Source organism: Myripristis murdjan, chromosome 14 (assembly GCF_902150065.1).
Source record: "Myripristis murdjan chromosome 14, fMyrMur1.1, whole genome shotgun sequence".
Taxonomy (NCBI): Eukaryota; Metazoa; Chordata; class Actinopteri; order Holocentriformes; family Holocentridae; genus Myripristis; species Myripristis murdjan.
In genome coordinates, this window is record NC_043993.1 from 37,689,191 (window position 1) to 37,716,243 (window position 27,053).

The 27,053-nt window shown below is 42.9% G+C and overlaps 2 protein-coding genes across 2 annotated transcripts; one reads left to right on the top strand and one right to left on the bottom strand.

Annotated features, from left to right (window-relative positions):
• Nucleotides 1–9,550: 9,550 nt before the first annotated feature.
• On the bottom strand, nt 9,551–10,513 carry LOC115371046 (odorant receptor 131-2-like). The gene has a single exon (XM_030068162.1). The coding sequence runs from the start codon at nt 10,511–10,513 to the stop codon at nt 9,551–9,553; it is 963 nt and encodes a 320-aa protein (XP_029924022.1).
• Nucleotides 10,514–11,326: 813 nt separating this feature from the next.
• LOC115371047 (uncharacterized) lies at nt 11,327–26,748 on the top strand. The gene is made up of 6 exons (XM_030068163.1): nt 11,327–11,539; nt 12,195–12,745; nt 21,819–21,877; nt 24,229–25,081; nt 25,330–25,384; nt 26,707–26,748. The coding sequence occupies exons 1-6, from the start codon at nt 11,327–11,329 to the stop codon at nt 26,746–26,748; spliced, it is 1,773 nt and encodes a 590-aa protein (XP_029924023.1).
• Nucleotides 26,749–27,053: the final 305 nt, after the last annotated feature.

Genomic DNA, 27,053 nt, shown 5'->3' on the forward strand with positions numbered 1-27,053 from the left:
TCAGGGCCAGAGTGGGACTCATTTTCAGCCCTGGAGTTTCATGCCTCAGACCGGCCCACTTTAGATTACAACCTATTATTATTAAAATCAAAAATTTTAACAGGTCACTACTATCGTTTGGGCATAGAAAGTGGTTTTATTGGAACTAATGCTTGCTTGTCCACACACTCACACACCTGTTCCTTCCATACTGACAGGAGCAATCCCCTCATCACTACTGGCTCCTGGCTCTGCTTCTGACACCAAATCACATTTTAAAAATTGTCATAATTCTCAGCACAAATCTGCCCTTTTTACAAAGCCTTCTGATCAGTTCAGGTCAGTTTCATTAATGTAGTGCTGAATCATCTAGCATCTTAGGACACTTTTCATATAGAGCAGGTCTACACCATACTCTTCATTATATTAATTCTAATAATATTCACTTAATGAGCAATCCTACCTGCCCACTCTGGACTTGTGGGTTCATGGCTGGTGCTTGGTGCTGGATCTTGCTTCTGACTCTGAGGGGCTACAAGACAAAGTTTCCCAGTTATGTGGCATTGCATCATACTATTAATTAAATTCCAATAATTTAACATGTTAAATTGTTATTATTATTTTAAAAATGTAAATTACTTATCAAACACACCTGTGATAACATAGATTGAAAAATAAGCCAGAGTGATACCTCTTCTCTGAATAGACAAGCTAAGCCAGTGTACTGCTGTTAGCCAGTGAAAATAGAGCAGAGTGGCGACTCTTCACTTTGTTACACAATCTGTGTCAGTGCGCTGCGGAAGCTGGAGATCTTCTGTGCCTTTGCCAGACAAACGTTCATATTCCACTCAAAAACGACATTTCATTCAAGTTATGTAAAATCCTGCCATATTCCGCATAACAACGCAACTTGGTGGGCGTTATCCTGGTAATTTCTGCTCTGACGACGTGCTAACATCCGTGCTAACTCGCACTGGCTCTGCCTCATCATCGAGCCGCGGCTTGGTCGGCTCGCCGGGGATGCACTCCCCTCGGCCTGGGGGTGAACGAGCGGGCTCATTGTCTCCTCCAGTGCTCCTCCGACTTCGGAAAAAGAAAGTGTTCACGTATCGACCATAAAATGTCGCCATTGCGCTTTCAACCGTATCACCAGATGCGGTTAAAAGCTCTATATACCGTCTTTGGTATCACTGTTTCTGGTGCATAAAAAAACTATTTAAAATAAATAAACAAGCGACGCTTAGCCTGGCAGGGGGGCAAGAAAAGCCTGGCGGCCCGCCAGGCCTATAAAGCACTGGGGGAAACCCTGGTCTGTTTCCAGAGCTTTCTTCTTTTTAATTCTTGCCTTCTCCGCGCCACCCTTGCTCTTTCTATTTTCCAACTTTCAAACACCACTGACCAAGTGCACGGACGTGTTATGTCAGGGTGCGTCTGCAAAAAAAAAAAAAAAAAAGCCGGCAGAGGCGGCCCAGGGACGGCGGTAAACAGCATAGGTGATCAACCCACTGCCATGACTGAACACCGGCCCCAAAAAAATAAAAATAAAAAAGTGAACACCGGCCTTCACGGCCCAAACATCAGACTGGCCCACCGGGAATTGTCCCAGTCCTCCCGATTAGCCACTCCGGGCTTGATCTCTTTGTTCCCAGGTCATCCATTGGGCCCACACATAGTGTGTCTCCTACCACCCTGGTGTAAGATGCTGTTGGTGATCAAACAACCAGTTCGAGGGACAGCTGTCTGGTACCAGTTTGTTACTCTCATTGTGGGCTTGTCTCACCTTTTTCTTCTGTGTCCCAGGTGATCACTCCCACCAAACATGAGGAGGGCAGAATGTTTGTGCGAGACTTAGGAGCAGAGTTGGGGTTAAATTAGTGGGACAGTGCATCAGGCTTAGTATATTCAGAACCAGGGCGATATGACAGAGCAAAGTTGAACCGATTAAAGAATAGCCACCTGGCTTGGCAGCTTTGATGTATTCCAGGTTTTTGTGATCCACCCACACCAGGAAAGGGTGCTTCACTCCCTATAACCAGTGGTGCCACTCCTCCAGGGCCACCTTGATCGCCAGCAGTTCTCTACTGCCCATATCATGGTTCCTCTTTGCTGGAGAGAGCTTTCGAGAGAGGAAGGCTCATGGGTAGATCTTATTGTCTTTCCCCGACTGCTGAGAGAGAACCACCCCAATGCTTACATCTGAGGCATCTACCTCCACCATGAACTGTTGGTGGTGGTCTGGCAGAGTGACGATAGGGGCTGAGGTGAAACATTCCTTCAGCTTCAGAAAGGTTGTACTGATTGAGTAAAATCCCCGGGTCACACCACACACACACAAGAGGCAGAGGTGGAACTATGTGTAAACTAATTTACTGACAAGGTAGATTGGGCAAATAAAATATTAAAAATAAAAATATAGCACAGCTGCTGGCTTATGATAAAACAATAAAACGTGCTGGCGTAAGTGTCCAATTAAAACAGTCTTTCCTCTAAACAGTCTATATGAGTAATATACTCAGTCCATTCCGGCGGCGTCCCGGTATCAGTCCGACCGTGTGTGTGGCGAGGCTCCGTCGGGGCTCCATCGGGGCGTGCATTGAAGCCGCATGGGCGCGCTCTCGTAACAGCCCAAATTTTAGGGATAGCGGGTGGTCCTGACCACCAAGCTTTCCCTAAAGTGTGTGCGCAAGATAGCAATTTTAGGGATAGCGCATGAAACACGCCCACGGACACACCTCCAGGTGCAAATAACGGAGTCGGCATAATGGATAGCGGGTAGCGTGGGTGCAAGATACCGTAGGGATAGCGGAAGTTCCTAAATCCACAATTTGCGGGTAGCGGGTAGTGGTGGCGGGTAGCGGGTGGCACAAGAAAGGGCCCTAAATCTGTTGTTTATTGAAATATTGGAAATGTCCCCCAGTTCGTCCCCAATATTGTCTCTCTAGATTCTTGGTACATTCTGTGACTGCATGCATTACTGTCTTCTTCTTCTTCCTCTGAAGAGATTTTTGACCATTTTTTATCAATTCTTGGTCTAAAATGGTAAACTTTTGCACCAAATCTGTGTAACAAATAGTGACAACTCAAAAATTGCTGCAACAACTTATACCACATAAATATGCACGAGAGTAGCCATCACATACTTGAATCAAAATGTTCTAAATACAGTGCAATACCTGGAGTGCACACTTCCAAGGCAGTTCCCCTCCTTAAAAGACATGCAGCTAGACATAATGTGTGTTCACAGGATCTACGATGGTGCCACTCCAAGGGACCTCATCTTCTACTGCCTATGGTTTACCACATGCCAAGCCATGCTTGGAGCAACAGGGGAGAATCCCTGTTGTCAACGGACGCGCGCCAAGGCTTACGGCAGGCTACTGTGACTATACAGTCAAGTACCCATAGACCTGGTTGTAACAGCCACCGTGTGGGTGACAGGAGTCGAATTCTTTTTACTGTATCCAGCAACTCTTAAACTCAAAGATGGCAGGGTTTTCCCAGTTTTTAATTCATCTGAAGAAGCAGAAGCCACCCTGAATTCCACATCAACCCCACAACAGAGCGGCAGCTCTGTTGATGCCGACACTGTGCCTGGAGATGTATCCTTATTCTCCTAAGTCTGACTTTTGTACTCTGGACTTAAAACACATCTGTGTTGTTGTTTCTTTGTACAGACATTGAGTCATACACTACTGGGTAAGTTGGCTAATAACTTAAATAAATACACAGACAACATTCATATGATATACGAGGGTTTTCTTCTATTAAGACAAATGAAGAGAATGAGCTGTTCATACCTGCTCATACCTGCTTGTCAAGCAGGTATGAACAGCTCATTCTCTTCATTTGTCTGAATAGAAGAAAACTCTTGTATATCGCAATAGAAGACAAAATGAACTTAATCAGTTGAACATTCATACGACCACAGGTTCCTAACAATCAGTAGCGGTTTTAGGCACGGGCGAACCAGGCAGCAGCCCGGGGCGGCATTTTTTCATGTCACGTGGGGGGCGGCACGAGCGCCAAAAAAAAAATAAAAATCATCAGCGCTGCAAAGCAGTTTTCTATAACCGTATTCATCTGAATATAAGACCAGTGGTGGTTCGGCCTATGTTGCCGCCCTAGGCGAAATTACTGGCTTGCGCCCTTTCATGTTACTATACTCCAACTCCCCCCCGCCCCCGCGGCACCATCAGGCGGCATCACGCGAGCCAGCCGCGGCACCAGCTGGCATCAGGCCACTCACCTGTCAGATCCAGCAGACCTGACCGGGTGGGCGCGGTACCGGCTGGTGCCGCGGCCGGCTCGCGTGATGCCGCCTGATGGTGCCGTGGCATATTGCGGGTCAATACGGTAGTCTAGAAAACTGGCGATTTTTTTTCTCGCGCGCCCCCAAGTAGATTGCGCCCTGGGCGGTTGCCCACACTGCCTATAGCAAAAACCGTCCCTGTATAAGACGATATTTTTTCCATTGAAAATGCCCTGAAAAAACACCCTACTCTAATGTTGGGGTCTAAGCAAATACACATGTATTGTTGCATATGTAAACCAGTAGGTAGGCTCGCCTAACCCTAACCCTAACACGGAAGGGCGCAAGGCAGTAATTTCGCCCAGGGCGGCAACATGGGCAGAACTGCCACTGCTAACAATATTCATCTCCAAGCCCATATTCACCACAACACTTGTGAATATGCTGGATTAGGCTGTTTGGTGTCATTTTACAATTATTTTATTTTTTAGGAATAATAAAGAAGCATATAAACATACACAGTAGTGGTTTTAGGCACGGGCGAAGCGGGCAGCCGCCCGGGGCGGCATATTTTCATGTCACGTGGGGGGCGGCATGAGCGCAAAAAAAAACAAACAAAAAAAAAAAAATCATCCTCGCTGCAAAGCAGTTTTCTATTACCGTATTCATCTGAATATAAGACAATATTTTTTCCATTGAAAATGCCCTGAAAAAACGCCCTCGTCTAATATCGGGGTCTACACATGTATTGTGCTTGCATATAAACCAGTAGGTAGGCTCGCCTGATGCCGCAATTACCGGCGAATGGCCACATTGCACAGTCAATAATCAACCATGTTGTCTGTGTCATTGTCCGCTGTGCTGCTGCAGCCGCGTATGAACAAAAGTTGATTTATAATGAGAGGATGGCAGTATGTGTGCGCCGCTCACCTGTCAGATCCGGCAGACCTGACCGGGTGGGCGCGGCACCTGTAAGCATCAAGCCGGTGCCGTGGCCGGCCCGCCTAATGCTGACCGGTGGCTTTTTTTTTATGCAAACAAGATTTTGTCCATATAAAAAGTATTTTTCCAAAAAAGGTATTTGTGCAGGTGTTGGCGCCCCTGCTCTGGGAGGGGCGCGTGTAGCCGCCAGAGGGGCACCGGTAATGGCCGTTATCGCTTGGAAGTTCTCGCTGCGCGCACGCACGCACACAGCTAGAACAGAAGGGCGCAAGGCAGTAATTTCGCCCAGGGCGGCAACATGGGCAGAACCGCCACTGAACATACATTCAAACTTCTAAAGGGCAGCAAAATGAAGCCACCAGTTAATTTAAGGAAAAAAGGAAAAGATTTTAGATTTTAGACATAGGGCTCTAGTTTCGCAGACCAGGCGAGGTGGAGTGGATTTTGCAAGTTTGGCACGCCGTGCGCCTTGGTGCAACTACTGCGCCGTTCCTCCTACCGGCGCAAGGGAGGAGAGAAGGCGTGGTGTGGGTTTGACACAGCCGATTCACTTTAAACCAATCAAATGAGCCCCTGTCCTCGCCTTTAAAATGCGCTGCGCGAAGGCGTATTGGAAGTCTACACATTTGACATGGACGAAGACAGCAGCCGCATCACACACTCAGAACAGTGAGACCAGTCTTGGCTGCTGCAATGTTGCTGGAGCTACCTGCCATCCATCTATCCACCCATCCATCTAACCACCCATCCATCCATCCATGCATCTATCCTTAAATTCGTCTTCCTGAGTCCCCTGTCTTTCCATTACCTACCTGCCTCGCATCTTTTTTTCCAGCTCTGTCACCGTCTGTTAAAGTTATTGATTTTTACGAGCAAATATAAATTTTACTGTGAAGCCCCCATTTTTAATGAATGTTTTTACCTCAAAGGATAATCCTCGCCATATTCATATAAATACATGTTTGTTTTGCAACTTTCGACTCCATCACTTACTGATGCAACAACACACTGGAAATTAAAACAAAATCCGGTTCATGAAAGCTTTTGTTTGCTGTTCTAAACGTCCAGAGTCTGGCAAGGAACTGATGCATTTTACATTTTTGATTTGTGTGGAATCAGGGTTTCCGTTAGAAAAAATTGGCACCGGACAACATGACCGGCAGGTTTTCAGTTTACCGGACAAATGTTTGAAATTCCGGTCAAATATTATCTGAATTTACTGAGCTTAAAATTATATGCAGGCAATATAAGAATGATATCAAGGCATGTCAATTTATAGCGTAATCTTTGTATTGAAAAGCAGGCTGTATCAAATTAAATGAGTGCCGTCAACTGACTCACGTGCGTAACTTCTAAAATAAATACATAAATATTGCACAAGCCTGTGCTCTTTTAACATCAACATTGCATAAAATTGCAAACAATTGCAACTACAATTTGCAAACAAAAAAACGGGCTCATACCATTTTAATAACGCGGCGTGCTGCCAACTTGAAATCAAATAGATGCAATGAAAACTTAATTCAGCAGCTGAATTAAAATCGAAAGTCTCAAGTGTCTCTCCGTAACTTGCGCATCAGTCTTGTGACTTTGTTCTCCCCCAGGCTACTTCGCTGCGCTGTTTTGATCCGGTTCTGCAGAAGAAAAAAAAAACCTCTCTCTCTCTCTCTCTGGTACACCGGAGACAGGGAGCACGCAGTCTATTTTTTTTTTTTTTTTTTAAATTATAAATAAAATTACGTGGAAATTGACTGTTATAATAAAATTCAAATTGTGAATATTTTCACCGGACATTTAAAAATTACCAGACTTTGGCAGATTTTACCAGTCATAGTCCGGTGATTACCGGATAACGAAAACCCAGAGTGGAATATTTATATATATGGAAGAAGAACTTTGTAGTTAACACAAGCAGCGCCAGACACCATGACTGGAAAAAAGACATCACCGTACTGGACACATTGTTTGACTGACAGGTGATCAGGTTGGGTTTCCATTACGCTGCCAAACAGTGCCAATCTCCTTTGATCTGACATCAGATGTGACAGGACAGTCGATATGGAGATAAATTTATGTGCTGATTGAGATAGTAGCATTGAATAGTGGTTTTGTGGGCATTTATTGCATTGTTAATGTGCCTGACATTCTGTGAGGTTGTGGTGACGTGTGCACACTGCCCGCCTGTCAGCCAAACTTCCACTGCGCCGGCCCCGCTGTGCCTTGCGCCAAAAGTAGACGTGGTTTCAGATGGCGAGGTTTTGGCGCACCTCGGGGCATGGGCGTTTCTTGGACCTCAGGACATTGGGGGCTGAGCCCACTGCCTTGTAGGGGGGTCCGGGGGTATTCTCCCCCGGAAAAAAATTGATAAACAAGCTCTATTTTTATGCTTTCTCATGCATTTTGGCACCTTTTTTTTTTTACTTGCAAAAAAACTGCAACATGTACTTTAAAAACACCCATTTATTTTCAGAATTAACAATGAACAATATACAAATGTCTCTCCAAACTTCTGCTCTCTCTCAATCTCACTCTCCATCTCCTCCTCTCCATCTTCTGTGCTCTCTCTCTCTCTCTCTCTCTCTCTCCACCTTCTGCTCTCTCTCAATCTTACGCGCTAGCTGTAATGATCTGCTTAAATGCAATAATTAAGCATTATAAAATGGGTGCTTCCCATGTGATTGACTGAGCCGCGTTCCATGCTGTTGTAAAATCAGTGTAACCCACTGGCAGACCGCAGCACAAAATATCTCCGTGCCACTGTAAACGGACATAGCGTTGCCTAGCAACCAACTACTCTGCGCTCAACTTCCTCTTTAGGTTACATTTGTTTTAAGACTTTGTAAACAAAATGTCAGACTTTGTGGTGAATTTTAATTTGCTGAGTGGCCTGAGCCTGGATGAGTGGTTGGTGTCTGTTAAAGGATGCTGAATTCACCACCAGCAACAATGTTTTCGCCGGTGTGGTAAAGAAACTCCGCCGAGAAGGACGTGACAAATCTTCCCACCACCAAGCCATAACGGAGGCAGACTGCCAGAAGATGAAGCCCTTTCAGGCACGAAGTTCAGACACACCTTGGGGGCTTGTCTGTAAAGTCTGGTTTGACGTGCAGCTTCATATGGGACCCAGGGCGAATGAGGGAAACCGCAAATTAAAGCCCGACTCCTTCAGCATTCGCAACTACGAAAATGGCCTAAAATATGTCACCCTGTCTTTCAACGAATGCACAAAAAATCACAAAGATGCTGCCGAAAAAAAAACATAGAAAGCCTGCGGGGATTCATATATGAGCAGCCAGGTAACTGTGTCCGGTGGCCTCCCTGGAGAAATAGCCTACCTCTCCCTGCTGCCTCCTGATCCACCTGCCTTTTATCTCCACCCAGAGCGGACACAGTATGACAGCGCCGATGTATGGTAAATTAACAGTGTAATTTTATTAATGTTGTTATTGTTACATCCAACGTTAGGCATACGTCTGCTCAAAAACGCACCTGCCGCGAATGCCGCTTGAATAGCGCACGGTGATGTTATATTCCTACTCCGTAGTAAACAGCAGAGAGGAGGAAAAATTATCCGGGGCTAAAGAAAAAACATTCGGGGCTAGAGCCCCGGCTGCCCAGGCCAGGCGACGCCACTGCCTCGGGGAAGCCTTTTGGGACGAAAATGTCACTGCGCCAAGCTGAATCTGTCGACACCTCCCCCCGCTGCGCTGCGACTCCCATCTTGGCACACCTCGGTCTGCGAAAATACAAAACTGTGCGCCCCTTGGGTTGTGCTGGTCGAAACTAGCTTTGCGCGGGGTGCGCCACCCTGCGCTGCGCCGGGAAACTAGAGCCTATAGTGTCACAAATGATTACAGAGCACATAATAAGGCTTGAGGATATAATGTGGATACAAATAAACAAGACACAATGTGTTTAAGATTTTGAAGCATTTTGATACTCTTGACACAGAAAATCCACCAGTGTTTCGACTCATATGAGGGTGAGTAAATAAATACCAAATTCTCAAATTTTTGGATGGAATCTCATTTGTACGTTGTATTTACGTTAAGCATCTGCCAAATGTGAGCTGTAATTGTAACTGTTATTGTAATCTATCTATGTATCTATCTTAAGAATAATGATGTCACAAATGATTACAGAGGACATAATAATGCTTGAGGATATAAAATAGAAACAACAAAACCAGAGACATGTTCAGCCCATATGAGACATTCAGGCATTTTGCTGCTCCTGACATACAAACTTAGCCAGTGACTCATCAACAAATTTCGAGAAATTTTTAGTTTTGGATGAACTGTCTCTCCCTATATGATCTATTTTGCTCTAAAACGATCAGGTAAGCAAGAAGAAGGCAATTATTGTTACAATTTGCAATAATCAGTGCTTATTCAATTGTCCAGCAGGCATCATGTGGTGTTTGAGGCAGAAGCATAGGTGCTGGACAAGGAGGGGTCTGATGGTTTGGTCTCTTAGGCCATATATCAGGCAGCTGAGGCTTCTGGGTAAATTGACAAGGAAGATAAAGAAAACATAGTACATGCGTTTAATGGTGATTTGATCGACTTTTCCGTGGAGGGCCGACATTATGCTGGTGACCATGGTGGACAGAAGAGTCAGAACCAGCTGGAACATGTGCAACAGGACTGTCTTAAGAGCTTTGTTAGCTGAGGCTGTGCCTGTCGAGGCGGACCTCGCTGAGATGATCACACCAAAATATGAGCAGATGATGACCCCGCCCACAAACACAAACACAGTGTACATGAAGCCCTTGTCAAGGTCTTCCAAAATGTTCTGGTGGTAAATGGCATGCTTTGCACAGAAACCCTGCATTAAATTGTGTAAGGGCATGGTCTCCAGGAAGAGCAGCATTAAGAGGCTTATTAGCTGTTTTACCAAGCAGATGGCCCATATGACAGCAACAGCAGTGGTGGTGCCTCTGATGGTGATGATGCTAGCATGCCTCAGTGGATAGCAGACCGCCACGTAGCGCTCCAATGACATGACAGCAAGGTTGAGGGGAGAAATGCCAGTGGTGATTATTGTAATCATGGTGATGATTAGGCAGACATAGCGTACCATGTACACTCTGGCTGCTGCCAGGATGTAAAGTAACTGGCCCAGTGCCAGCTGGATGGTCTCTGCGAAGAGGAGGTTGTACAGCAGGATGTAGCGGGGAGTTTGACTGAACACTGGCTTGCTTCTCAGAGTGAACAGCATAACAGCATTAATGTAAAGGAAGATAATGCAAGATGAGAGTGCCAGGAAAATTTTGAACGCTTCTGCTTGCACAGTCTCATACTGCTGACTGGCCGAAGAATTTTCCCACAACTGGATGGACATGCTGGCTGATTGCAGACGAGATGGTCACCCTGGACACAGACAGAGAAAGACAGGAAAAGAATCGGTTTGGTTGGCAGCGAACAGTTCAATGTTGGTGAAACAGTTTACGCTCAAGCCACTATCATGTTTCACGAAAAAGTTCTACATGATTAGAATCACATCTGGAGAAAAGCAGATATTCAGTGTCAAGATTACTGCCAAGCTTAAGGCTAACCTGAAAGACAAACCTTATGTGACCCATTTTTGTCATTTTGACTGAATGTACCAAGCATAAACACCTCCTGAAAACTGAAACAGCTGAAGGACAACCCAGTCAATGTGCTTGCCAAATATCACATCATCATGACCTGTGGTTTGTGAGGTGTTGTAAGATGGCCCTTGGGGGTGGGCTCACAGGTGAGCACTTCCTGGCCAGACCTGCCACGTGGTGCGGTCATGCTCAGCCCAAACAAGTTATGTGGAGTCACCCTCCCATTGGCCCACCACCTGCGAGAGGAGAAGAACAGGCCAGGTGTGATGCCACACAGGGGTGGGTTTGGGCGGAGTGGACCTATGGTTCAGAAACTGGCTTTTGGTATGTGGAATGTCACCTCTCTGTGGGGGGAAGAACCGGAGCTTGGTTGGGAGGTGGAGCAACACTGACTAGATATAGTCAAGCTCATTTCCATGCACAGCCTTGGCTCTGGAGCCAAACTCCTGGATGGGAGCTGGACTCTCTGCTTTTACAGAATATTCTGGGGTGTGCACCAGCCGGCAGGTGTAGGTTTACTAGTGAGCTCCCAACTAAGCGTTGCTGTGTTGGAGTTTGTCCCTATGGATGGGAGGGTCACCTCTGTGCGCCTTTGGGTAGCAGGAGGGAAATCTCTGATTGTCTTCATGGCATACATGCCAAATGACATCTCAGAGTACCCAGCCTTCCCAGAGCCACTGAGAAGTGTCATAGTGAGGGCACCATCTGGGGACTCTGTGGATCTACTGGAGGACTTCAACTCGCACCTTGGCAATGATGGGGAAATTTGGAGTGGGGTGACTTGGAGGAATAGTTTGCCTGATCTGAACCCACGAAGTGCTTTGTTGTTGGACCTCTGAGTGAGTCATAGATTGTTCATAACAAACACATGAGTGAGGACAGTCATGTGTGGTGTACCTGGTACCAGGGCTTCTTAGGACAATGGTCAATGATCGACTTTGATGATCGACTGAAGAAGACTGAGCTCCAAACCGTTTGCTTGTTTTGTATGTCCAGACATGTAGCCTGTTCACCTGCACTACATGCACTGTTACATGTTTTTGTGCTCATGAGACTTTTATAAGTATCGTTATAATAAGTTAGATGATTTTTGATTATTATTCTTTATTTATTTGGTGTATACCCAGTGGCACAAAACATGTTAGAGGCTATAAGATCTGCATTAACTTAAGTCAATATATTATACAGACAAAACCGGGCTTCATCAATCTGTGAATTCTGACTCCCGGCGTCTGTGTACCAGAAACTCTCTTAAACATTTGACTCTTACACAGTTACCCAGTTTTTAGATCCATTTTTATGATGCATTTTCTAAATGTTGGTCATTTATATCTATTAAACTGGATATAGTATTTTAGTCATTGGATGTAGATCGTAAGTTGTTTAACTGCTAAGGCTGTATGTGAGTCTTGCTACCTGACCTTTTTGAAGTTGAAAAACATCTCTCACCTGGAGGCTGAGCTGAAACAGAAAGACATATCGTCCAAGATTTCTCAGCTGTTGCTACTGCCCAAGCTAAACAACTTGTTGTCCCGGGCTTCACTGGTGGCGGTGCTCTGGACAGAATCAGCACAAACCACTCCCCCGACTGTCCAGTTCCTGTACTGGCATATAACAACACCACCCCCACCATCCTGTGGTCCTGCTCTGTTGCCAACTGAGCTCTGGAGGCTGTCCGCAGTCATATTGAAGATCCTTGGATTCACCTGGGAGCTAAACCAAAAGCTCCAACCAGCTCTATCCGCCGTGCTGAACATGCTGATGGCTGGGCTGTCGTTGGCTGAGGGAAGTGTACTGGCAGGTGGTCTTGCTGCTGTCGACAGCTTCAGGAGATCCAACTATAAAATAAATTTGACGTCCTGGATCTGCAGGAATTCCCTCCATTTGCCTGCCAGTCCCCAGCAACAAAAAATACCTGAGCCAGCTGCAAAGCGGCGCCCTGGACCGGCAACAAGCCCCTCTCCGCGGTACCGCGCCCACCGGTCAGGTCTGCCGGATCTGACAGGTGAGCTGCCTGATGCTGGCTGGTGCGGCGGCCGGCCCGCCTGATACCGACTGATGGTGCCCCGGCCGACCGGCTCTGCTAAATAATGGCGAATTTGGCGATTTTTTTTTTTTTTTTTTTTTTTTTTTTTTTCGGGCTTTATCGGGCTGTCGGGCCTAAAGTTCGGCTAATTAGTCGGGTCGGGTCGGGCCTCGGGCTGGCCCAGTCAGGCCCGGGTCGGGTCGGGTCTTAATTTTCAGGCCCGATGAGAACTCTACAGGGAACCTCATCACTGTGAATGTTCAGTCTCAGACTTGCCCGAAGCCTGCTCTTTCTGCTCTCTCTGCTCTACAGCCGACTACCTGGGTCTTCTTCACTCGTCACTTCAGAGGTTAATTTAAACAATTCACAAGCTTTTAAGGCTAGAACTGGTTTGGTATCTCAAACTCATCCCAATGCCATGATTTGAACTGAGATATTTGCAGAGCAGACAGAGCTGGTAAAGCTGGCAGTGTGACAGTTTATGTAAAATCATTTCTTCCTGTACTTGTGCTGACTTCAGTCACAGCTGCTAAATATTTTGAATTTTTGTCCCTGAAAACTGAGTTGGGACATAACAGTGCAGCGATATTGACTGGTGTCTACAGACCCCCTTCTGCCCCTTCAGGAGCTATTAAAAAATGGGTGAATTAATTGCAACTTTGATTGATCATGAGGTGATCAATATTGGTGACCTCAATTTAGACTAACTGGCCTTAGCATCTAATAATCTTAAAGACTTTTTTTACAGTCTTAATTTTACTCAGCTTATCTCATGTCCCTCATGAATAAGTGCACTGCTGCTATCAGAAAAGCCAAAAGCCAAAACACCGTTGAAAATGTGGGTTCTCCCTCAACTTGTTTTTTGAGGTTTTAAAAAAGTAAATCAATGAATGAATGAACCATAATCAGCATGCTTAAGGTGAGATCTCAACATAAAATAAATAAAAAAAAGAAAAACAATAAAAATAAAAACAAAAATTGTGTCTCATGGTAATGAGGTCATTAAAATGTGATCACCAGAGAACAACAAAATCACTGTCATGGTAAAGAGGCTTAATCTAAAACAATCCCAGCATGGATAAAATGTTGAGCTGACGTTGAATTAAAGCCCAATGATCAGCAACAGAGGGAAAACAGCAACAGACAGCTGCAGCGCTGTAGCGGCAATGAGAGTGTAGAAAACACCTGTCAGTGTGTTGTACCGCCTATTTTAGGGAGTTAAGTCAGAATACACACTGTTTGTATTTGGTATTTTGGAGGTGAAGAGTTTAACAAATTGTATAGTGACATATTATCATTGTCATCAATGATATTTCTCAGATTTCTCAGATGAGTCTCTACTATATACTACATAACAGGATTGATATTTACTCTTGACATGACAGAAAAAAATCCCAGCTGAACACTGATAGAGTTATCAGTTTTCCTCAGGCTGAGAGACTGTTTTTTTTTTTTTTTTTTTCAAATAAAATACAGATACAGAATCATGTATTTAATAAAAACATTATTTTGCACTATAGCCTACATTTGAGAAAAATGGAAAATGCTGGTGTTTTGCCATCAGATTAACAGTTTGAAAAAGGTTGTAAAAGGTTTTCATATGCACACACACACACACACACACACACACACACAAACAGAGAGAGAGAGAGAGAGAGAGAGAGAGAGAGAGAGAGAGAGAGAGAGAGAGAGCTCACTTGATTAAGCTAGTAACTTACCAGGTTTTCACACTGACGCTCTAGAAGCTCTCAGACCCTGAAACACCACAGCAGACAGTTACATCACATCTTTGTGGTAAATCTCACTTTCACATCATAAAAATAAAAAAACCAACAACTCAGACATTTATGTCCAACAACTGAGTGACTGCATCATCAAACATACGTACTTTCAACAAAGACAAAATAACATTAATACTGATATTAATATTGCTATCATGATAATACTGTCACATACCCATCAAATCCTATGTATTTGTAAATTACTGCATGAATGCAGAGTTATAACAAAAGATAAATCAACATCATTGACACAGCTGAAGTCACAGTTGAAGTAATACTCCTACTTCTACCACTACTACTAATACTGATACTACTACTAATAATAATACATAATAGTACATAACACATAAGTGAGTTGCACTCAGACCCACAAACAAAGTGTACAAATTGTGTATGACGATGTTACAATAATATCATAAGCAAATATGTTCATGTAAAAACACAGAGAGAGACTCACCTTGTGTTCATCTTGAAGTCACCTGTGCTGCTTCATGTCTAAAAGTTGTCAGCTGCTGTGTTGAGGAACAAGGCTGACTCTTAAGAAGTTAAATCACACCTTCACATGTCAGTTCAGCCACCAGTGAAAATGAGGACCAAGTCCCTCATGAGTGATACAGCTCCGCCTCTGGTCCAATCTCTGACAACCGGACAAATGTAGCTTCTCCTTTGGCCAATTGGTGCAACGCTGAAACTTTCAGACTGAGTTTGGTAAAATTCCAAACTCATTCCGGTCAGCCCATATCGGGTCGACTCTCACCGCCCACTGGAACACAAGGTAGGAGTTATCAGCACCCTGCGCCAACGAGCTGATAATGTGCCAACCAGTACCCAGGCTCATGGAGAGGATCGCTGTGATCTGAAAGACACCTATCTGTACACACATGTATATTATTACAAATGCTGATGGTACAAACTTCTCTAATGGCACAGATGTGGGCATTGTAAATTATCAGGGGCGCACACTTTTCTCACAGATTGAGAAAATGCTGTGGGAAAGGCTTATGTCGCAATCCTCCAACACATACCTTCAAGATTATTGATAAAGGTGTCCCACAAGACTCATCCTTAGGTCCTCTTTTGTTCTCGATCTTTATTAATGATCTTCCTCAAATCTGTTCTGACTGCCAAATTCATTTATATGCAGATGACACTGTAATATACTCCTCCAGTTCTGATACTATCTATGGTAACACCTCTGACACAAATCTTCATCCTCTTAATGTATTATTTAACAGTTTTTGTAGATTTGTGCTCAGGTTTCCGTATAGAACCCATCATTGTATAATGTATGAGTCCTTGAACTGGCTCACCCCCAAGTCCAGAAGGCAATTCCATTGGTCAGTATTTATTTTCAAATGTATTCATTTCAATTTCCCTTCATATTTGAAACAACTTTTAATTCCTCTCAATTCACAATACAGCCTACAGCATATGGATCATCTGTTTCTACTTACACCCAGAATCAGCAAAGAAATTGGTCATCGTGCATTCAAATTTAAAGCTCCATCAGATTGGAACAACCTTCCTTCCTCACTTAGGTCTATCACTTCCTTTCATATCTTTAAATCATCTTTAATTACGCATTTTCAAACATCCTGCTCTTGTTTCTGATGTATCTTACTTTTTTTCTCCAGGACTCACTCTATTCATATTTGTTCTCTTTTGTCCACTGTATTATATATATGTGAGAACTTGTGTATAAATATGTACTGTATACTTTACTGGTGCATGTAAGCAGTATTTAAAAAGGTGTGTAAATGTATGTTTATGTGGACACTGGCTTACCTCTATTTTGCAGAGCGATTTCTGATCATACTCTGTCTGTGTAGATAGATAGATAGATAGATAGATAGATAGATAGATAGATAGATACTTTATTCATCCCGAAGGAAATTCACAGTTTTCAGCAGTATCCACAGAGTACAAGATTAAGTAAATCAAAAATAAGGAATAAGTAAATCAAAAATAAAGAATAAAAGATGACACCCGAGATCTAAAGATCTAAGTACCCAATGTGCAAAAAAACAACAACAAACAAACAAAAAACAAACAAACAATAAAACCAGTGTGCATCGATGTATACAATGTGGCATCCCCCACTGGCTGGTGGGGGATGGGGGTGGGTGGGTGGGGTAGCCTTGGGGAGCATTGTTGGACTGTGCGTGGATAAGTGAGTGTGTGTGTCTCTGCGTTTATATGTTTGATATTTTGTTTAGTATTTACTTTTTATTATCTTTGTACTGTTTGTCATTATTTGTATGGACCCCCTTGAAAATGAGATGGTGCATCTCAAGGGGCTATCCTTGAAATAAAGAACATAAAGAACATACCCATACCGAGGAATGACTGAATGTCTGATTAACTATGGAAAAAACACACTGAATAGTATATTCAGTAGATTTAGTGAGTGATATCTGCTGTGGTGTGTGTGTGTGTGTGTGTGTGTGTGTGTGTGTGTGTGTGTGTGTGTGTGTGTTTGTGTGTGTGTGTCTAAACTTTATAAGATTATTGTTAACATTATTATTTTAATCTATCAGTCTTTTGTATGTATTGTTACAGTGTCAGTTCATCAATTATTAAACCACTCAGAATTAAATAATCCTTAATTCAAATTGTCTTCGCTGGTTTCCCTAGATGGGTTTGAGTTACTATAGGAATATTTGAATTGGTGGAGCTGAAAACTGATTCAGTAAATAAATCCTAATCTGTTATCGCTTATTACCATTAACTAATAAATGTCATTGTTCACAAAACTGTGTATAAAAACAAAATCACACTTTGGTACTATTATCTGTATATACTGTTTATAGTGTAAATTATGCTTCATATCTTGCTATCCACTTTGCTGATGTAATACGTGAAATTTCCCCACCGTGGGACTAATAAAGGAATATCTTATCTTATCTTAGACTGTATTGTTATGCTGAACACCAACATGGCTGTGATTCAGTCAATGATAATGTCAGTAAAGGTCGTGTTATATATTTAGTTCATGGATACAGTAATTCATTCAGTTATACTTCATAAAAACATACATACAGTTAAAATGGTTAACATTAAAATGTGAATTCATTTTGTTGTGACATTAAGAATTAAAAACTGTGTGCAGTACTAATACAGACCACCAGGAGGCAGTCACGTGTTGTCAAGAGTTAAAATTGACAAAGGAGAGTTGAAAAACAAGGAAGAAAACATGAAAATAGAAGTTGCTAGCAGAAGATGTAAACATTGCAATGCGGTGCCTTGTAAGTTAAATGATGCACAGTTGTTCAGTAAAAATGTTGAAAGGCAGAAAGTGATATTCTGGTCATTTTTGTAGACGATACAGTTAAGTCCTATCAGGTCGGCCAAGATTGTCTTATGTCTAAACATCAGGTTTCCATTGGAAACCTTTGATGGGGACTGACTAACATAACTTAGTCCCCAAAACAGTGTAACAGTAAAAAAAAAAAAAAAAAAGTCTACATTTTTTAGGGGAGCATTTCTACTTTATTTGAGGCTCACAGTAGAGAGGGATAGGAGAGGCAGGGGAGAGAGAGGGGATGAAATGCAGCAAATGACCAGGGATCAGACTCAAACCCAGGCCGCTGTGGTAAGGACTCAGCCTTGACAAGTGGTACATGCTCCAACAGGTGAGCTACTGGGGCGCCCCCTCCTCTGGGATTCTATTATTTCTCATGTCTGCGGGTTCTTACTCATCCAGGTCATGGTTACCCACACAGAGCTTAGTCAAGATCAACTGGATTGTGTTTATATTCTTGCAGACCTTTCATTTCTATTCCAAGAAGCTTCTTCAGTTCTGACAGACTGGTGGGGAGTCCCAGGTTTTTAAACATGTTTTGGGATGTTATCCAGGTCGCTGAAACCACGGGATCGTTGGTGCTCCTCTCTGTTAAAGCTTCTTGGATGAGAAGTGAAATGTCTTCGAGAATCTAAACACAGTCCAGCTGACCTCAATTCAACTCTACATGGATACTATTTCTGTCGCTTCTAGGAATGGGTATTACAGGCAAAAATATGGTTTGATATTCATGTGGAACTATTTGCCAATTTTTTGAAAATCATGGCCCATCCTTTTTGTCTTTGCTGTTTGTGAATTATGTGGCTGAAAAAACAATCATCTGACATACACTACTCACAAAAGGTTAGGGATATTTGGTTTTCGGGTGAAATGAACCTAAAATGCATTATAACCTTTACAGGTGAACTTAATGTGACCTTCTGTAAACTTTTGAATGCACATGTCCAACTGTTCAATGTTTCAGTACTTTTTGCACAAGTTGCTGTTCTCTAACAAGGAGTTTAACGGCAAAATTCACATCAGGTGTTTGATCCATGAATCAACCAATAAATTTCCTGGTTCAATTAGAATTGGCATTTAAACAGTCCTCCTCATCATGCTGTTCACATCTTGACATCATGAGACCAAGACGACACGTCAGTACAGAACTGCCCTACACATTGTGAATGGTACAGTGACAAGCCCATACTGCCTGAATAACATCATTAATCCATCATTAATCATTGTGCCCCTGCATGAACAACACAGGCCTAATTTCATCTTCATGGATGACAATGCTCCAGCTTATCGAGGTCGTATCATTAGGGAATAGCTGCTGGAGACTGGGGTACCTCAAATGGAGTGGCCTGCACTTTCTCCAGACCTGCATCCCATAGAAAACCTATGGGATCAGCTGAGTCGCTGTGTAGAGGCTCGGAGGTCTGTACCCCAGAACCTCAATGCCCTGAGGACCGCCCTTCAAGAAGAGTGGGATGCCATGCCTCAGCAGACAATAAGTTGACTTGTGAACATCATGAGACGTCATTGTCAAGCTGTAATTGATGCCCTTGCTTGCATGAAAGTTGCAGCACTTACACTTGCCATGACCTCAAAGTCAAGACCGTGTGTTGGTAAGTTTGAGAAAAACATTTCCACTCCCTAGAAACCAATTAGAAGTTTGGTGTCAGTAAGAAGCCTCCCCTGTCCCCTTATTATAACATAAATAATTCATTGCAGTGGATAATGAGCCTCCAGCTCATCACTAATGCTCTGAGCAAATATTTACATCAGTGTCAGCTGTTATGTCACTAAGAGACTCACTCACTTCTTTTGTGTGGAAGAAGTCTTGAGTTGTACATGAAAAGGCCTGAAAGTTGGCCTTGCTCAAGTAAAGGGTGACATAGATATCTATCTGTAATTCTTTTATGCCTCTGCACCAGCCAATGTCTTGGGTGGGGATTTTGGAGATCAAAGGTCAGGGTCACTGTGACCTCTTGTCCTTCCCAGTAACATAAATGCGATATCTCAGGAACACCCTTTGAAAATTTCTACAAATGTGGAACAAACATCCACTTGGATTCAAAGATGAACCAGTGAGATTTTGATGGTCAGAGGGCAAAGGTCAAGGTCACTGTGACCTTTAAAACCACATTTCTGGACATAATCAGTAATTCATATGCTAATAATGACAAAATTCCACATGAATGTACTGTGGGGTACAATGATTAAGTATTGATATTCTATATCCAAAAAATTAAAGATCAAATTCACAGTGACTTCATAATGATCTGCAAAACCACTGTTCTGGCCATTTTTCAACACCATGACTCACCATTTTCATTTGATTTCCTCTCCTTGAATGACAACCAGGACAGTCCAGTTTCCCTGGTAATCCGCCACAAGCTTATTGGTTTTGTAGAAATAGAGCCTCAGGTCATTATCGTTGCACCATGTCACCAAGTTCTCCATCAGACCTCTGTACTCCTCTGTAACAATACACTATGTGAAGACAGCATGTTTCTCACTGGAAATTGTTCACTGAAATCATACATGTCAATAGTGAAAACTTCCATTTCGCCAAGAAAAAATCAAACAAAAAAACTTAATACCATTTATTAAAATCTTTCAAAGTCTTTAGTACAAAAATAACACAGGAATACTAGTTATTCCTGAAACCCTCACCTGGATGGTGAGGACTGGGGGACAGCATATTGGGTGTCAGAATGTTCCTGCAAATCCATCTTGTACCAATTGTCCAGGGCTGAAATGTGGAGATAGTAGGCTGAGGATGTCAGTCCAGACATTTCTTTACCCGGCCACATCCTCCAGTTCCTCGTGGGGATCTCAAGGCATTCCCAGTCAAGTTGGGATATATGATTCTCCCAGAGTGTCCTGTGTCTGCCCTGGGTCTCCTCCCAGTTGATTGTGCTTGGAACACTTCGACAGAGAGGCACCCAGGACGCATCCGGAACTAGATACCTGAACCAGATCAGTCACTTTCTATCAATTTGCAAGAGCAGTGGCTGTGCTCTGAGCTCCTCACCCTCTCCATGTGGGTGTGCCAAGCCATCCGGCAGAGGAAACTCATTTCCATCACTTGTATCTGCACATTCTTTCGGTCACTACCCAAAGTTCATGACCATCGATGAAGCTTGAAAGAAAGATCAGTGTGTAACTTGAAAGCTTTGCCTTCTGGCTCAACTCCCTCTTCACCACAGTGGTCTGGTACAACAAACGCATGACTCCTGCCACCACTGCCCTGATCCGCCTTTTGATCTCCTTCTCCATTTTAACCTCAAACGTAAACAGGACCCAAAGATTCTAGGACTACTCCATTTGAGGCAGTAACTCAATCCCAGCTCTGGGGGCGACAAACCACCAAGTCTGAGGCCATCAGAGAACCATGGCCTCAAGACCAAATGGCTCACAGCAGCCAAACTAGCACCCCGCACTCCTGAAGCTCCTTTTCAGCAGCTTGGTTAAAGGTTTCCCAGAGAGGTTGAGCAGAGTGATAACACTATAGCTGATGCACACTCTCCTGCCCCCCTTTTCAAAAATGAGGACCACAACCCTCATCTGTCACTCTACAGTGAACTACAAGATTTTGGTGATGATCAATTTGTTGTATTTTCACCATTGGAGGTTTTTGTATTTTAGCCATAACTATATTGTACTACCATCACAAGTTCATGAACCAATTGGAAATTCAGACATCTACAACTTCTCAAACAAGCTGCTGTAATGTTGTATTCACTTTTTAATTTGTTGGACAGCCAAACACAGAAAACAAAGAAAAAAAAAATCATACATCGAATGTTATGGAGTCTGCCGGTTTGAAGTGAAAAAATTCTTCAGCATTGGTGGAGGTTTGTGCATGACTGGATGGTCATCCAGTTTTGATGATGTGTTTCATTGAATTTTAACAGTAATTTCTGTCTCTAATCCAAATGTAATGATTGGGACATTAGTGTTAAGGGCAATGACTGTTTTGACCCAGAAGCAGAACGTGGACTAGTAGGCAGAGTAGATGAAGGTTTATTGTAAGGTAATGAGGAATAAGGGCTGTGGTGATGAAGAAGAGACAGGTAGGCGGATGGCGGGCAGACCACGGCTTACTGGAGGTGAGTGGAGAGCTGGCAGGTTGGAGATGTGGACCTGGAGCACAGGAGATAACAATTAGTTCAAAAACCTAACGCGAAAAGTCTCACGAGAACAAACACTTTGAAGGCCGGAATGTATGTTACCACACTGGTAGACTGGATAATCTGGCGAGGAGTGACTGGAGAGCTGGCGTTGAAATACTGCACACTGATGAGATGATGAGAAGCAGGTGAGCTGGCTGGAGCCATCAGGAGTGGTGGGTGGAACTATTGAGAGCCCAAGTGGATAGCCATGCCCAAAGACACACAAATAACAGGAGGAGAGAGAAAACACAGGAAACATTAGGAGGGGGAAAACATGAGCAACACAAGGGAAACAATGCGGAAAAAAAAACTGGGGCCTGTACCATAAAGCTGGATTAACATACCCAGGGTTTCTCTTAGTTATCTGGCTTCACTTAACCAGACATCCACAATCTGGATTTTCGGTCCCATGAAGCCGGTTATCAACTCGCTAATTCAACCCAGGCTTTTCCAATCTAGATCTGTGCGTACTCACATAAAAAGGGCAGTGTTTGCTGCATACGACCAATCACAGACAAGGAAAAATCCACCTGAGCCGCATACTTTATGACGGAGGAGCAGACAATAATCTTGAATAAATACAAAGAATATAAATCCATCATCCAGGCAAAAAGCAACACATTTGCAGCCGCAAGGAATGCTGGGAAAATATCAGTGACTGTGTCAATGCGTAAATTAGTGGGATTATAATCTGACTTCCCCACCATGACGGCACGAGTAGATCTGACTACAGTAACATTTGTGTGTTCAGTAAATGAATGTGTCTCCCACTCAGCCTTACACTCCTGCAGCGGAACTGGCCCTCTCTCACAGTGAGGGGCAACCCTTGCTGGGCCGCTGCCCTCAGTTTGAGTTTCATCAGAATCGTCACTTTGATTCAACTGATCTTGATATTTCATTTTATAAAGCCTCTGACGCCTCGTGTTTATTCTGCTGGTTAAAATATTATTTCACTGTCACTTAGAGACTGTAAAACATTTGGCATCAACTCTCATGTGGACTTTTCAGGGCAGACACCCTAAATACTAAATATGAGCAAACTAATGGAAACCTAAAGGAACCCAGAGGCTGGCCTGTATTTAATCAGGCTTTTATGTAACCCTCTGAATTAAATTCCCCTAATTTGTTTTCAAAAATATTTTTAAAAAATCATTACATCAGTCTACAAGATCAATTTTTGGGTGGACAGTGTAGAGTCAAGAGTAAAAAAAACAAACAAACAAGAAGAATTCCTTCGTCCTCTTCAAACTTGAAAAAATGTGAGAGAAAAACAAACATGCAGAATTAAAATAAGAACTCTAAGTAAAATGTATTAACTTTATAAAAGAAAAAGAAGAAAGGGGAATAAAACTACTCAGCCTAACTTGAAAAAAAAAAAGAGGATCCACTGGGTTCTCATCCAATGGGCAGGCCATTTTCCAAGAGAGTTGATTGGTCAGTAGGTGGGACTTTTCTACCTGCTGAGCTCTTATCCTGAGCTTAAACTGCTCCAGAGCAGGTTAGGTGTTCAGCGTATGTTACCATGGCAACATACCCCGATAAAACGTAAACCACCTTTATGGTACAGAAAACCCAGGGTTAACCCTGAAGTTATCCCGCTAAGCCCAAATCCAGCATTATGGTTCAGGCCTCAGGATACTAGCGCCAGATCATGACAACTGGAACTGAACTGAACCACATAAATTGTTTAATAGACATATTTAACGTGGTTTATAATACACAAAGATTAAGGTCAGAAAAATTACATCAGAAATAGGCTAGACTGCACACATCCCCATTCTCCTTTTTCAAAAAGATTACACAACCCATTTCTAATTGGGTGACCATGCTGACATGTGATGGTGACACCTGAAGTGGGTGGGAGGATAAAGCTCATATACAGGATGGGAGGAAAGGCAACTCCTCCAGACCAGATCTGCTCTTGTGGATACCAGCATGATTTTTAACTTGCTGTCTGTAGAGTGATAGTTAGCAACAGTATGGATGATTTTGTCCTGTACTGATCTCTGCAGGAAGGCATAAGTATCTCTAGACAGGGGATAATACACTTTTCTTTGTGTTTCTGCTCCAGTAATTGCAGCAGGCAACAATATAGACATTTTGTTCTTCAGAAAAATTTCTATGTTGAAAATGCCAAGGACTAATTACAATAACACTGCTGGTCTGAAGTATCATACAACACAGGAAACATCACTATATGCCAGTCTGACCATGGGGTCCAGCTGCATGTTCCTCTACATCAACAGTGTCCTGCTGTTCACCTTGAGGAGTAAGTCGGTATTTCGTGAAACCTCCCGCTACATCCTGCTGTATAATCTTCTTTTTGCAGACACTGTTTATCTGATATCAAGTGCACTGCTTCACCTGTTGGCTGCTTTTCGGATAAAACTGACAGTTTACATGTGCAGTGTTGTAATGTCACCCCCACTGCTCGTGTACTCAATCTCGCCTCTAACCTTAACGGTGATGTCACTGGAGAGATTCGTGGCCATATGCTATCCACTGAGACACACTGTCATCATCACCATCAGAAACACAGGTGTGGCAATCACCATGGTGTGGGTCACCAGTTCCCTCCGCATCATCATTCGTGTTTTAACGCTATTATGTTCAAACTCTGAGTTCTTATTCAACCTGCAGATGAACGACTTCTGCTCCGAAGAGGCCTTGTTTCTTGTACCAATATATTATTATTTTGTCACAGCATATTCTGGCATTGTCTTCCTGTCTGCAGGTGTCACAATCATCTGTTCCTATATAGGTGTGATGCTTGTTGCCAGGTCTGCTTCAACAAACAAAGCCTCAGCCAGAAAGGCCAGCCAAACCCTTTTGCTCCACCTGTTTCAGCTGGGCCTGATCCTCATCTCCACTTTTCACTCCAACATCATCACAGCCGCTGCTACAATCATGGACAGATCACATGTTTTACGCCTTTCCATTCTTTTCTTTATTTGCCTCACCATCCTCCCCAGGTGTTTGAGTACTTTCATCTATGGCCTCAGAGACCAAACCATCAGGCCATTCCTCATACAGCATCTATGCTGTCAGTGGAGATGCTCAGCTTTCCTGAACAATGCAAATGCTGGTGAATGATGTTGGAAATGAGCACTGAACATATGGTTGTAAGCAAGATACTTTGATGATAAATTTCATGTATGAGGACTGCAGTTCAGTCCACTTTGTTGTCAGTGTCACAGTGAAACAGCTTTCATTTTGCTTTCAGTCAGTGAATTAAAACATGTTGAGGCAGGACATAGAAAGGACGGTAAATACTGGTATACAACGACACACCCAGTCAAAAGCTAAAGGAAAGGTCCGTTAGCCTTTATAGATTAATCACATATTTCGAGGTAACACATATATATGAAATATCTCTGCCACTGATGTATAAGGTCTATCTTATACACCTGAGGTCTTCAGTGATGACAGCTTTTATTCATAAATCCAGTAAGCGCAAGAGAAGGCCACTGCTCAGATGACAAGTGTAGAGAGCCAGCGTTTTTGATAGGTTTTGATGAGATTTCTAACTCAAAGAGAGCTTGGCTTTGCTCAACTCCTTTTGTGATCTTGGCACTTTCTGACATCCACATGATGTTTGAAGTGATGCAACTCTGTAATCAGCACAATACTCAATGTCTTTTGTACCAAAGTAAATTTGTATATATGAATACATTTACCGGAAAATATCTGTTGTGGGGTGTGTGTGTGTGTGTATGTTTGTTTGTCTGTGGTGTCTGTGGTGCGTGTGTGTGTGTGTCTGAACTTTATAAGACTATTGTTAACATCATTATTATCACATGTATTGTCACTGTGTCAGTTCGTCAATTACTAAACCAGTTAGACTTAAATAATCCTTAATCCACAGTTGTTTCGCTGGTTTCCGTAGATGGGTTTGAGTTACCATAGGAATATTAGAGAAATAAAAAATGTGTGGATACTGCAGTGGAAACCTCCAGGCAAGCTGGCTTGTGGTCAGAAAACTGTTTATGTTTAACTCATTTGATGCTTGAATTCTGACAGAACTATTTGTGTTGGTGGAGCTGAAAACTGATTAAATAAAATATTACTAATCTGTTGTTGCTGATTATCATTAACTAATGAATGTCGTTGTTCACAAAACGGCGTATGACAACAATATCACACCAGAGATTGTATTGTTATACTTAATATCAACACGGCTGTGATTCGATCATTGATAATGTCAGTAAAGGACAACCGTGATGATCTTAGGCCTGAGGCCTCATGCCCACATCCATATCAAAACTATGCTGGCATTATATATATATATATCTATATATTTATATATAAATATATATATAGATATAGATAGATAGATAGATAGATAGATAGATAGATAGATATAGATTTTTTTTCACCCCAGAAACAATACTATATATATATATATATATATATATATATATATATGTATATATATATATATATATATATAGTTTTTTTTCTGAGTTTCTACTTTATTTGAGGCTTACACTAGAGAGAGATAGGAGAGGCAGGGGAGAGAGAGGGGATGAAATGCAGCAAATGACCAGGGATCAGACTCAAACCCAGGCCGCTGTGGTAAGGACTCAGCCTTGACAAGTGGTACATGCTCCAACAGGTGAGCTACTGGGGCGCCCCCTCTTCTGGGATTCTGTTATTTCTCATGTCTGCGTAGGTTCTCACTCATCCAGGTCATGGTTACCCACACAGAGCTTAGTCAAGATCAACTGGACTGTGTTTATATTCTTGAAGATCTTTCATTTCTATTCCAAGAAGCTTCTTCAGTTCTGACAGACTGGTGGGGAGTCCCAGGTTTTTAAACATGTGTTGGGATGTTATCCAGGTCACTGAAACCACAGGATCGTTGGTGCTCCTCTCTGTTAAAGCTTTGTGGATGAGAAGTGAAATGTCTCCGAGAATCTAAACACAGTCCAGTTGACCTCAATTCAACTCTACATGGATAGTATTTCTGTCGCTTCTAGGAATGGGTATTTCAGGCAAAAATATGGTTTGATATTCATG